The sequence below is a fragment of the Schistocerca piceifrons genome, chromosome 5, assembly GCF_021461385.2.
Source record: "Schistocerca piceifrons isolate TAMUIC-IGC-003096 chromosome 5, iqSchPice1.1, whole genome shotgun sequence".
Lineage (NCBI taxonomy): Eukaryota > Metazoa > Arthropoda > Insecta > Orthoptera > Acrididae > Schistocerca > Schistocerca piceifrons.
The window spans coordinates 445,096,642-445,108,856 of record NC_060142.1 but is presented as its reverse complement, the minus strand read 5'-3'; the positions used below and the strand labels follow the sequence as shown (position 1 = coordinate 445,108,856).

At 46.2% G+C, this 12,215-nt stretch overlaps 1 protein-coding gene across 1 annotated transcript in view; it reads left to right on the top strand.

Moving 5' to 3' along the window:
- LOC124799066 overlaps positions 1 to 12,215 on the top strand; it is a 241,288-nt gene that overhangs the window by 191,440 nt on the left and 37,633 nt on the right. The window contains exon 3 of the mRNA XM_047262605.1: positions 1,116 to 1,275. Coding sequence (XP_047118561.1) covers positions 1,116 to 1,275 — 160 coding nt within the window. The remainder of the gene's footprint in view (positions 1 to 1,115; positions 1,276 to 12,215) is intronic.

Genomic DNA, 12,215 nt, shown 5'->3' with positions numbered 1-12,215 from the left:
ATACGAACACACCCTGAGGTACGACTTGCTCCGGCAAACTCTCGTAGCACAGTAACAGAGCATGGCTCTTTCTTAGGTATTACAGACGATTCTCAAAGAGTACTCATAAGGAGTATTCTTTGAGATCGTTCGTCCTACTCCGTGATTTCTAATTACGGTACTTTGTGATCTGCTATGATTTTATTTTGAAACTAATAGGATTCTATTGTTTTATTTTTTTCTTTTTCAAAACACTAAGCTACTTGGTACTGAATTTCTTTTATATCTACGTGCTACTATTCAAGCAACAAAAAGGACTTTGTTTTTCTTTCTTTTTTTATGAAATTTGGAACTTGATTTTTGGGACTTTTGGCCTTTGGGGTACTACTTTTATATTCCTCATTTTTCGTCCAAAAGAAGCGGCGTTACAAGGAGCAGGCTCAGTTGAGAAACACGTGAGGGACAGAGGACGGATGAATATGTTTTCTTTGAAGAATGGGTTTCGTGTGATATAAGGGTTGCAAAAACATATTTTGTTGAATAGCGCTCTGTCTTAGTCTAAAACCTTCTTTCCTTAGATTACTACTTTTTGTAAGTGGAAGTTCTCCCTTACTTAATTTTTTGGTAGAGGTTATTATTTTCTCTGAGGACTTTTAGATCAATTTGAATGTTATTTGAGCACAGGTTAAGCGATCGATCCGCGAAAGAAGAAAAGCAGCTAAACAGCATTATGGACGGGAATGTTTTAGGGGTGGTCCAATTCCGTATTAGATACGTTCACTCATCTTTTTATGCTTTATTTTGATAAAGTCTGAAAGTGAGACAGACGTAACTGGGACGTGTTAGAGAACGTGAACTGCAATGTTTGGGAAGGGCGCATCGGCGCAGCGCTTGCGGCGGAGGGCGGATTAAGACGCCGGCTCGGGTCTAGCGCGGCGCGGCATCTCCCAGGGCGGAGGCGGGCCGGAAGGCTGCCGGCTGTTGGTGCAGCCGCGGCGGGGACGCGAGCAGAGTAAACCAGAGCGGGATGAATTTCGTAATTACGCTGCTATCTTTTATGGAGCTATTACTCGGCGGGAGTGCTCGTACAGCGCGGCTACAACAGCAAGTTAAATATTTGAGGAAACTTGTTTCAGCGCCGAGCGGCTGACGAGCACCGCGCAGATTCCGCCGAGCGGAGGCGAGGGAGGCAGGCGCCTGACAGTACGCAGCCGCGCCGGCGAGAAGTGGCGCCGGGTGCTCCACGGCCTGTTGGCGCGGGCGCACTGCCGGCTCTTAACGTCAACACATCCAGAGGTAGGCGGCCGCGATCGAGCGATAAGTCACCGCCTGGGGCTGCTACTCATGTTAATTGTCTCACTATTATGGAATAAAATGAGTCACCACTGGTATCACTGATTTCTCCTTCATTTTGAAGATATCAATCAAAATTTTTACAAACGGTAATGAAAAATATTCGATTTTAATCAGGAAAAAGGAATCGGTTGATAATACAGGATGTCTCCGTAAGAGCGTGCAAAAATGCCTCAGGACATAGAGAAAGTTCCACTGAACAATCTGAGGTAGGGAACCTGGGGTCTACGCAGCCAGTTTAATGATATATGGAAGTAAACATGTTTATCGCTTCGTCTAGCATTACTGTTTTCCAGCTTATTTACAACTAACACTTGTACATGTTTACGCATATTGTGCTGCTTATTTACAGGATGACAATTATTGAACTATGTCAAATAAAATCGTCATAACTTCTGAAAGGTTTGCGTTAGGATGTACAAACTGCACGGTTGTTCGCGGGGCATGATGGGAATTAATACACGCATGCTTGGCTTGGTTTAGCGACGAAGATCTTTCTCATTTGGATGGGTTCGTCAATAAGACAAGCCGGCCTCTGTAACCTAGCGGTTCTAGGCGCTTCAGCCCGGAACAGCGCTGCTGCTACGGTCGCAGCTTCGAGTCCTGCCTCGGGCATGGATGTGTGTGATGTCCTTAGGTTAGTTAGGTTTAAGTAGTTCTCAGTCTAGGGGACTGATGACCTCAGATGTTAAGACCCACAGTGCTTAGAGCCATTTCAACCATTTGAACCAATATGCCAAATTGGAGCATTAGGAGGACTGAGAATCCGCATTTAGAAATCTTGAAGTCTCTTCACCCTCAACGAGTGACTGTGTGATATGCAATGGGCAGTCACGGAATAATCGGTACTATATTGCTTGATGACATCATGACTACCGAAAGGTACATGAATGTTTTGGAGGATGATTTAATCCCCATTCTACAAAGTGACCCTGATTTCGACCAGATGTGGTTCGTGCGAGACGGAGCTTGACCCCATCGAAGCATGAGAGTGTTTGATGTCCTGGAGGACCACTTTGGGGTCCGCATTTTGGCTCTGGGGTACCCAGAGGCCACTTGCATGGGCATCGATTAGCCGTCACATTCTCCGGACCCGAACACAAGCGACACCTTTCTGAGGGGATATATTAAACACAAGGTGTACAGAAATAACCGCAAAACCATTTCTGAGCTGGAAACACTCATTCACGCAGACATCGACAGCATCGGTATTCCGACACTCCAGCGCGTCATGCAGAATTTCGCTATTCGTCTGCACAACTTCACCACCAGGAATATCGAACATATCATAACCTAAAGACGAATAGCTGCAGCGAAGTTTACATGTTGAATAAAGTGTGTGCACACTGTGGCTTGTAAGTAATTTACGTTTTTTTTCATATAGTTCAATAATTGTCACCCTGTTCATGTATATTCTTTATTTCCTGCAAGGAAAGGAGGAGAACGACCCTAATTACCGAGAAGTCATGATACAGGTTTTCTTTGCTTTATTTGTCCGTAAAGTAGCTCTGTTGTATAGTATTTACATTGTCCCATGACAGAACGTGCTATGAATCAACGACAGACCCACCCATTACTCGTTGCTACGTGCTACAGACGCGAAATTTAGCCGACAGGAAGAAGATGCTGTTATATGCAAATGATTAGCTTTTCAGAGTATTCACACAAGGGTGGCGCCAGTGGCGACACCTACAACGTGTTGACATGAGTAAAGTTTCCAACCGATTTCTCATACACAAACAGCAGTTGACCGGCGTTGCCTGGTGAAACGTTGTTGTGATGCCTCGTGTAAGAAGCAGAAATGCCTACCACCACATTTCCGAATTTGATAAAGGTCGGATTGTAGCGTATCGCGATTGCGGTTTATCGTATCGCGACGTTGCTGCTCGCGTTGGTCGAGATCCAATGACTGTTAGCAAAATATGGAATCGATGGGTTCAGGAGGGTAATACGGAACGCCGTGCTGGATCCCAGTGGCCTCGTATCACTAGCAGTCGAGATGACAGGCATCTTATCCTCATGGCTGTAACTGATCGTGCAGCCACGTCTCGATTCCTGAGTCAACAGATGGGGACGTTTGCAAGACAACAACCATCTGCACGAACAGTTCGACGACGTTTGCAGCAGCATGGACTATCAGCTCGGAGACCATGGCTGCGATTACCCTTAACATTGCATGCATTACAGACAGGAGCACCTGCGATGGTGTACTGAGCGCCGAACCTGGGTGCACGAATGGCAAAACGTCATTTTTCGGGTGAATCTAGGTTCTGTTCCCAGCATCATGATGGTCGCATCCGTTTTTGGCGACATCGTGATGAACGCACATTGGAAGCGTGTATTCGTCATCGCCATACTGGCGTATCACCCGGCGTGATGGTATGGGGTGCCATTGGTTACAGGTCTCGGTCACCTCTTGCTCGCATTGATGGCACTTTGGATAGTGGACGTTACATTTCAGATGTGTTACGACCCGAGGCTCTACCCCTCCGTCGATCCCTGCGAAACCCTATATTTCAGCAGGATAATGCACAACCGCATGTTGCAGGTTCTGTACAGGCCTTTCTGGACACAGGAAATGTTCGACTGCTGCCCTGGCCAGCACATTCTCCAGATGTATCACCAACTGAAAACGTCTGGTCAATGGTGCCCGAGCGACTGGCGACAGTCACTATTCTTGATGAACTGTGGTATCGTGTTGAAGCTGTCAGCTGTACCTGTACACGCCATCCAAGCTCTGTTTGACTCAATGCCCAGGTGTATCAAGGCCGTTATTACGGCCAGAGGTGGTTGTTCTGGGTGCTGATTCTCAGGATCTATGCACCCCAACTGCGTGAAAATGTAATCACATGTCAGTTCTAGTATAATATATTTGTCCAATGAATACCCGTTTATCATCTGCATTTCTTCTTGGTGTAGCAATTTTAATGGCCAGTAGTGTATCTGTTAGTATGAATCAGAATCTCTTTCTCCGATGTAATGCATTGCGGTTAGTGGCCGTCAGTTTTAGCACATATTGTAAGATGCATTATAAATTGTATGTTCATTATGTCAATGAGGGTATTTGTAGTTAACTAATGTAAATAAAAATGTACAGAGTAATGTGATTTTATTCCTATTATCTCCTTAAGCTGGCTTCTCCGACCCCAGGTTCCCTATCCCAAATCGTTCAGTGGAGCATCCCCTACGTCCTGCCAAATTTTTGTACGCTCTTCCGGAAACACCCTTTAAGATTAGATATAATACATTCGACAATTTGCAACGAAATGCAGAAAGCAGCAGTGTATGGATTATCACTTTGTCTGCATTTAACTTATTTGCATCAAAATCGAAACTATTAACGTCTGAGAAGAAAAAGTATTCATTCAACCTACGATAAAACGATAAATAATATACACCACACTGATGGATTCTTCCGCACTTCTTGGCCGAATAATTTCAAACTGAAGGTTGAAAAGCAAACAGACTGCATCTTGTTCCACTAAGGTTTCCCACTTCCGAACCAGTTTACGGCTTACGAGGCCAACATCACCTGACTCCTGTAGATGATTTGATAAGCCGAAAACTGGTTCGTAATTTTTGTGCCGTGGGAAAATACACTCGCAGTCCCAGGGGTGGGGGCGCTGTATCCAATGGGAGGAGATTTAGCGGGACTACAAGATATGAAATATTACACACGTCAAAATAAGTTTTGCGTCATCCCGGTTCCTAGAAGTCCTGAAGATAGACGTTGACTGTGGATATTGTGTCATAGACACAGTCCCTTTGACTGTTCAGAGACGTAACTAAACCCGCCCGGAGATGTAAACAACCATGTATGTGCAGCGCCTATAAGACGGAGGGGGCCCGACAGCCGATCAGTTCCAGTCATTCCACCAGGAAGGAGGTACACTGCTCGTGCTGCCTGTAATTCAACCATGCTTAGGCGATCAATACCGCGGTTCTATCGCGTTGGTATTGTTACTTTGTGCCAGGAAGGGCTCTCAACAAGGGAAGTGTCCAGACGTATGGGAGTGAACCAAAGCGATGTTGTTCGCCAGGAGCTGTCGATGACATGCCTCGTTCAGGCCGCCCAGGGTATACTACTGAAGTGGATCACCGCTACCTACGGATTATAGGTCGGAGTAACCCTGACAGCAACGCCACCATGTTGAATAATGCTTTTAGTGCAGCCACAGGACGTTGTGATACGTCTCAAACTGTGCGCCATAGGTTGCATAATGCGCAACTTCACTCCCGACGTCCATGGCGAGGTCCATCTTTGCAACGACAGCATGCAGCGCGGTACAGATGGGCCCAACAACATGCCGAATGGAGCGCTCAGGATTGGCTCAAACATGGTTCAAATGGCTCTGAGCACTATGGGACTTAACATCTGAGGTCATCAGTCCTCTAGGGCTTAGAACTACTTAACCCTAAGTAACCTAAGCACATCACACACATCCCTGCCCGAAGCAAGATTCGAACCTGCGACCGTAGCAGTCATGAGGTTCCGGACTGAAGCGCCTAGAACCGCTCGGTCACAGCGGCCGGCTCAGCATTGGCATTACGTTCTCTCCATCGATGAGTGTCTTATATTTCAACCACACAATCGTCGGAGACTTGTTTGGAGGCAACCTTGTCAGGCTGAACGCCTTAGACACACTGTCCAGCGAATGCATCAAGTTGGAGGTTCCCTGCTGCTTTGGGGTGACATTATGCGGGGCCGACGTACTCCGCTGTTGGTCATGAAAGGCACCCTAACGGCTGTACGATACATGAATGCCATCCTCCTACCGATAGCGCAACCATATCGGCAGCATACAGGCGAGGCATTCGTGTTCATGACGACAATTCGCGCCCCCATGCTGCACATCTTGTGAATGACTTCCTTCAGGATAACGAAATCGCTCGACTAGAGTGGCCAGGATGTTCTCCTGACATGAACTCTATCGAATATGCCTGGGATAGATTGAAAAGGGCTGTTTATGGACGACGTGACCCACCAACACTCTGAGGGATCTACGCCGAATCGCCGTTGAGTAGTGGAACAATCTGGACCAACAGTGCCTTGATGAACTTGTGGATAGTATGCCACGACGAATACACACATGTATGAATGCAAGAGGACGTGCTACTGGGTATTAGAGGTACCGGTGTGTACAGTAATCTGGACCACCACCTCTGAAGGTCTCGCTGTATGGTGGTACAACATGCAATGTGTTGTTTTCATGAGCAATAAAAAGGGCGGAAACGATCTTTATGTTGATCTCTATTCCAATTTTCTGTACAGGTTCCGGAACTCTCGGAACCGAGGAGATGCAAAATTTTTTTTGATGTGTTTAGTTCACTTTCTTACAATGACGATACGACGATTTACTTAACTTTGTACAACACATTTCCACAGGAATGTTCTGAGCTTTACATCTGTCTCTGAATATTAAAGTATATAGTGATATAAATAATAGTAATATGAAGTAAACAGCGGTATGTGGGCGAGCGTTGTCGTCTTGGAACCACCTCCGTTTCACCTCCTGGAATGCTGTTCATGAATGGCAGCACATCAGGTTGTCTCACCAGACTGAAATACAAATTTGCAGTCAGGGTGGGTGGGATAACCACGAGAGTGCTCCTGCTGTCATAAGATATCGCACCCCAGACAATGTCCAGATGTAGGTCCAGTGTGTCTAGAACGTAGAAAACTTGTTGGCAGGTCCTCAACTGGCTTCGTTCTAAGCAACACACGGATATCACTGGCACGAGAGAGAACCAGCTTTCATCAGAAACCACAACAGACCTCCACCCTGTCTTCTAATGAGTTCTCGCTTGATACCACTGAGGTCGCAAATGGCGGTGGTTTGTACGCTATAGCGTGTCTGGCTGGGAGCTGTTCATGAAGTAACCGATCTGTAACAGCTCTCGTGTCACTAGGGTGCCAACTGCTGCTCAAATTTTTGTTGCAGATGCAGTACGACGAGCCAGAGCCATAAGCCGAGCTCGACGGTCGTCCCTCTCGGTGTGGCACCTGGCCGACCGGAGCTCGGTCTTCTTGCGACCGTACATTCTCATGAGCTCCACTGCCAGTAACCGTGTACAGTGGCTACATTTCTGCCAAGTCTTCCTGCAACATCGCAGAAGGAACATCCGGCTTCTCGTAGCTCCATTATGCTACCTCTTTCACGCTCAGTGAGGTGCTGATAATGGCGTCTTTGTCAACTTAAAGGCATTCTTGACTAACTTCAACTGACCACGTCCAATCTCTAAGCTAAGTAACGCCCATGACAGTTACAGCGCACATTTAAACCAAACTTGCTTCGCATCCTCATAATGGCGCAACCAGCGTCACTCTTATGCGACTGGCGCAAAATTTCCAAAGACATCGTCTTTCGGACGAAGAAATGCTCCTGCCAACGTTCGTTGTGCCGCACAGCTCCTTCTTGGTGTCGCGATTTTTTTTCCGCCAGGGAATTTTACAGTAGTCATTATTTTTATCGATATTCTACTGGATATCTCCTCGTATGTATCCAAAGTATGTTACGGTTATTTATATTCAGTATTAATTGCCAGTCTCTGGACCATTCATCAATCCTTTCCAGGTCATCCGCCAGTTCGCTGCTGCCCTCAGGCGTTGCTACTTCGTTAAAAAAATAAAAAATAAAAAAAATAAAAAAAAGTGTGCGAAATCTTATGGGACTTAACTGCTAAGGTCGTCAGTCCCTACGCTTACACACTACTTCACCTACATTATCCTAAGGACAAACACACACATCCGTACCCTAGGGAGGACTCGAACCTCCGCCGGGACCAGCCGCAAAGTCCATGACTGCAGCGCCTGAGACCGCTCGGCTAATCCCGCGCGGGACTTCGTTACAGACAACTGCATTATCTGCAGATAGCCTCAACGGTTATCCGCCGGCTATACACTAGATCATTTACATGTATTGTGAATACTAACGGTCCTGTCACACTTGGGGTACTCCCGAAATTTGAAAGGAAACAACTGGGGCTTTGGATTTAGCGATTTACGAAAAACTAAATCTGATTTATAAATGAACGCAGCAAAGACGAAGGCTAAAGAACACCTATGTTGAGGTTGCCACACATAGTCCATGTAGCGTATTTGAGACGCCTGCTAACTCTGCTGGGCAGAAGAGGTAATTAGAATTGTGGAAAGGGTCAAATAAGCTTGGGGTCAGTTTCACCTTCTAATTGTAATTTATTGTAATTGAATAATACATTGACAACCAAAGCGGCACATAGCCGAACCTTTACCAAATGCATCTCTTTCACGGCTGAAGGCCTCCGAACAAGAAATCTTAAAAACCAAAAAGATAAAAATCCAATTAAAATAGCAATAAAATAATTAAAAAACACATATCACAGGTAGGTGGAAAGCCTCAAAGCAAAGCAGATAGAACAAACATACGCAACGTGCAATACCAATGGCTGAAGGCCACAATTAAGTTTCAAAATTTTAAATATATTACCATAATTTTTTAAAGGCAGAAGGCAGAAATGTTTAAGCTTGAAAGATAATTTTAAGAATAAGGTTACAAGACTGAAAGCCCACAATTAATTTTGCAAAATTTTTAAGAAAAATTAGAAAATAACCATAAGCCTTAATTTTAAGTAGCTGAAAACAGGTAATTAAACACCGGTGAGAAAAGACAATAAAGACAACGGCACTCGCAAGGGAACCTCCCCATCGCACCACCCTCAGATTTAGTTATAAGTTGGCACAGTGGATAGGCCGTGAAAAATGGAACACAGATCAATCGAGAAAACAGGAATAAGTTGTGTGGAACTATGAAAAGTAAGCAAAATATACAAACTGAGTAGCCCATGTGCAAGATAGGCAACATTAAGGATAGTCTGAATCCAGGAACACCGTGGTCCCGTGGTTAGCATGAGCAGCTGCGGAACAAGAAGGTCTTGGTTCAAGTCTTCCCTCGAGTGATAACTTTATTTATTTTCGCAAAGTTATGATCTGCCCGTTCGTTCATTGACGTCTCTGTTCACTGTAATAAGTTTAGTGTCTGTGTTTTGCGACCGCACCGCAAAACCGTGCGATTAGTAGACGAAAGGACGTGCCTCTCCAATGGGACCCGAAAACATTTGATCGCAAGGTCATAGGTCAACCAATTCCTCCACAGGAAAACACGTCTGATATATTCTATACGACACTGGTGACGGCATGTGCGTCACATGACAGGAATATGTTGTGGAATGGCGAATGGGTAAAAAGATTCTTCTACCTTGCCCGATTTAGGATTTCTTGTGGATGTGATAATCATTCCCAAAAAAGTGATGAAAACATAACAGACGGACAGATAATAATTGTTTGAAAATAAAAAATTAAAATTTTTTACTCGAGAGCAGACTTGAACCAAGGACCTCTGGTTCCACAGCTGCTCACTTTAACCACGGGGCCACGGCTTTCTTGAGTTCAGATATTCCTTGATGTTACCTGTCTTACACATGGACTATTCAGTTCGTATATTTTGCTTATTTTTTCGTAGTTCCACACAACTTCTTCCTGTTTTCTTGATTGATCTGTGTTCAGTTTTTCAAGGCCTATCCACTTTGCAACTTGTAACTAAATCTGAGGGGAGGTGCGATAGGGAGGTTCCCTTGTCAGAAGCCTCCCGGGGGTCGGTCTGCCCTCGTTCACTTAGGTGAGACAGGTGGTGAGCCGAACTACACTTGATCCGTCGGAACCCAACCAGGGGACAGTCACGGATAGACCGACACAACGACTTGCTTCCCATCAATAAAGGACACTGCCTGAATTTACGTCAGTCCCTGGTCCGCACCAACCGACCGACTTCTCTCAGAATACCGACAAGATCTAAAATAGTGAAACGGTACAGTAGTTTCCGCTCTATAAGCAGCAGGTTTCGCTGCTCGCTCGCACCGAGAAATACTAACAGAGGCGGCTCTGTCCCCAATTTTATTGCAGGACGCGGCCGGCCGCGGGTGCAACAGAACCCATGTGAACGGGTGGAAAGAAATGTGTGAGGCTTCATAATACATATTTATATGTGACGTGTATTATGTGTTTCTTGTACATGAATGTGAATCTGCACAGGAACTTTCCTAATCTCCTCACACCTCTCCGTAAAGCGTGGCCAAATCTTAGTTGGGAAGTAGTTCTGTAGTATAGTAGTGCCAACCTCACTCCTGGGTAGGGGATCAGAGAGACATAACAGGCAGGTAAAAGTCATAGACTTCACAAGATTTGGGGTGGAGAGGTTGGTCACGGTCAAGTAGTTCGACCATCCCCTCCACCGGGACCCAGGAAGACCTCCGGGTGCCCGCCATATTCGTGGAGTGTTACAGAAGACGGGTAAGTGAGAAGACGTGCCCTCAGTGCGTCTGTCTCAATGTTCGCGCATGGAAGAGAGGTATTTGAATATTTGTACTAATTCTTTTATTTCCAGTTTTGGATTGTGTAAGGAAATGATGTTCTCGTTTAATTTCGGAAATTTGACCCCCTGTGTTAATATATCTGGTCCCCAGTTTGCCGTTATCCTCCTCTCGTAGTGGATGTTCCATGTAAAATATTGAGAGACTTTGGCGGTATAGATTTGGCCAACGCAAACTCCGTTTTGCACGTAGAAATGTGCGTGCAGATTAGTGTATACTATACCCGAGCTATAAGTTGTAAAATCGTAATATCTGTAAACTGGAACAATTGCTGCAATCGCTGTAAAGTCGAGTGATAATGTTTAAAATAATTAGGTAATCAATTGTCATCAATCTTTAACATACCTTAAAAATCACAAAGAAGTCAAGTTAAAGGAATTCATTTAAGATAAAAGATATAGACTTCAAGAAACCACACATCAGCGTGTGAGCCCTCCAGCCCCTTGCCTAGTATAGTACAGAAAGGGCACGCTCTCTAGGTAGCGATCTCAAGCTCCCATCCTTAGTTATCCGTTACGCAATTTTCATTCAGGGCTTGACGACATCAACTTTCATCTGGCGTCCCTAGGCAAGGAAGTTAGACGGGAACCTTTCAATAGTCGTCAGTGGAAATAACACCAACTACACACACAACTTGACAAACACTGCACAAAGACCTGAACGATACCCAACAGTAACTAAGCACGCACGAAGACAAATCGGGAGCCGATGCATACACACACAGCCGACTCATGAACGATCGGAGAGCCAAAACGCGTCGTCCGTGGCCCGGCTCAAGTGATGCATGGCGGCAGTGGTCGAGCCAGCTATATGGACGCAGACCTCACTGCTGCTCCAACCAGACTGCACTAATGGCGCATAGCAACTCCCGACTGGCAGGTCCGGACTCCGCTCCAGACACGTTCCAACTGACTGGCAGAGCCGAACTCGTGACGAATTGCATTACGACAGACAACGACCGGGAAGTAATAGCAGTCGAGCAAAGATACTACGAGAGGGGATACATAGATATGCGCTGCTAGCGCTGCCCACGGTCAGGCAAAGCAGCAGCTCAGTGACAGAAGTAATTTAAATTAACGTAGTGAGGTGGAAGTACGTTAAAAACAGGGTGTAAAATACATGATGGAGGGAACACGAGCCACGCACGGCTCAGTATTCTCAGGGTCCCTGCCGCAATCTGGCAGCGAGCCGTCGCGGAGGACGCTGGCGAAGGTCCGGCCTTCGCGACTCGACTCTTCCGTGTTTTTTGCTGGCACGCAGCTGCGTAGACGCAGTGCGTCTCGCTGCAGGTCTGGCGCGCGGCCATCCCGGCCCGGGCCGGAACGGAGCGGAACGCCGGGGAATTCTCGCAGCGCGCGGGCACCCCCAGTTATTAGCCGGCCGCGTGGCGAGCCGCCAGCGCTAAAACGGGCCTCTATTGCCTAACGAGTAACGCGCAATTCAGGCGAACGCAGATGTTCCACCGCAATGCCAAGGGT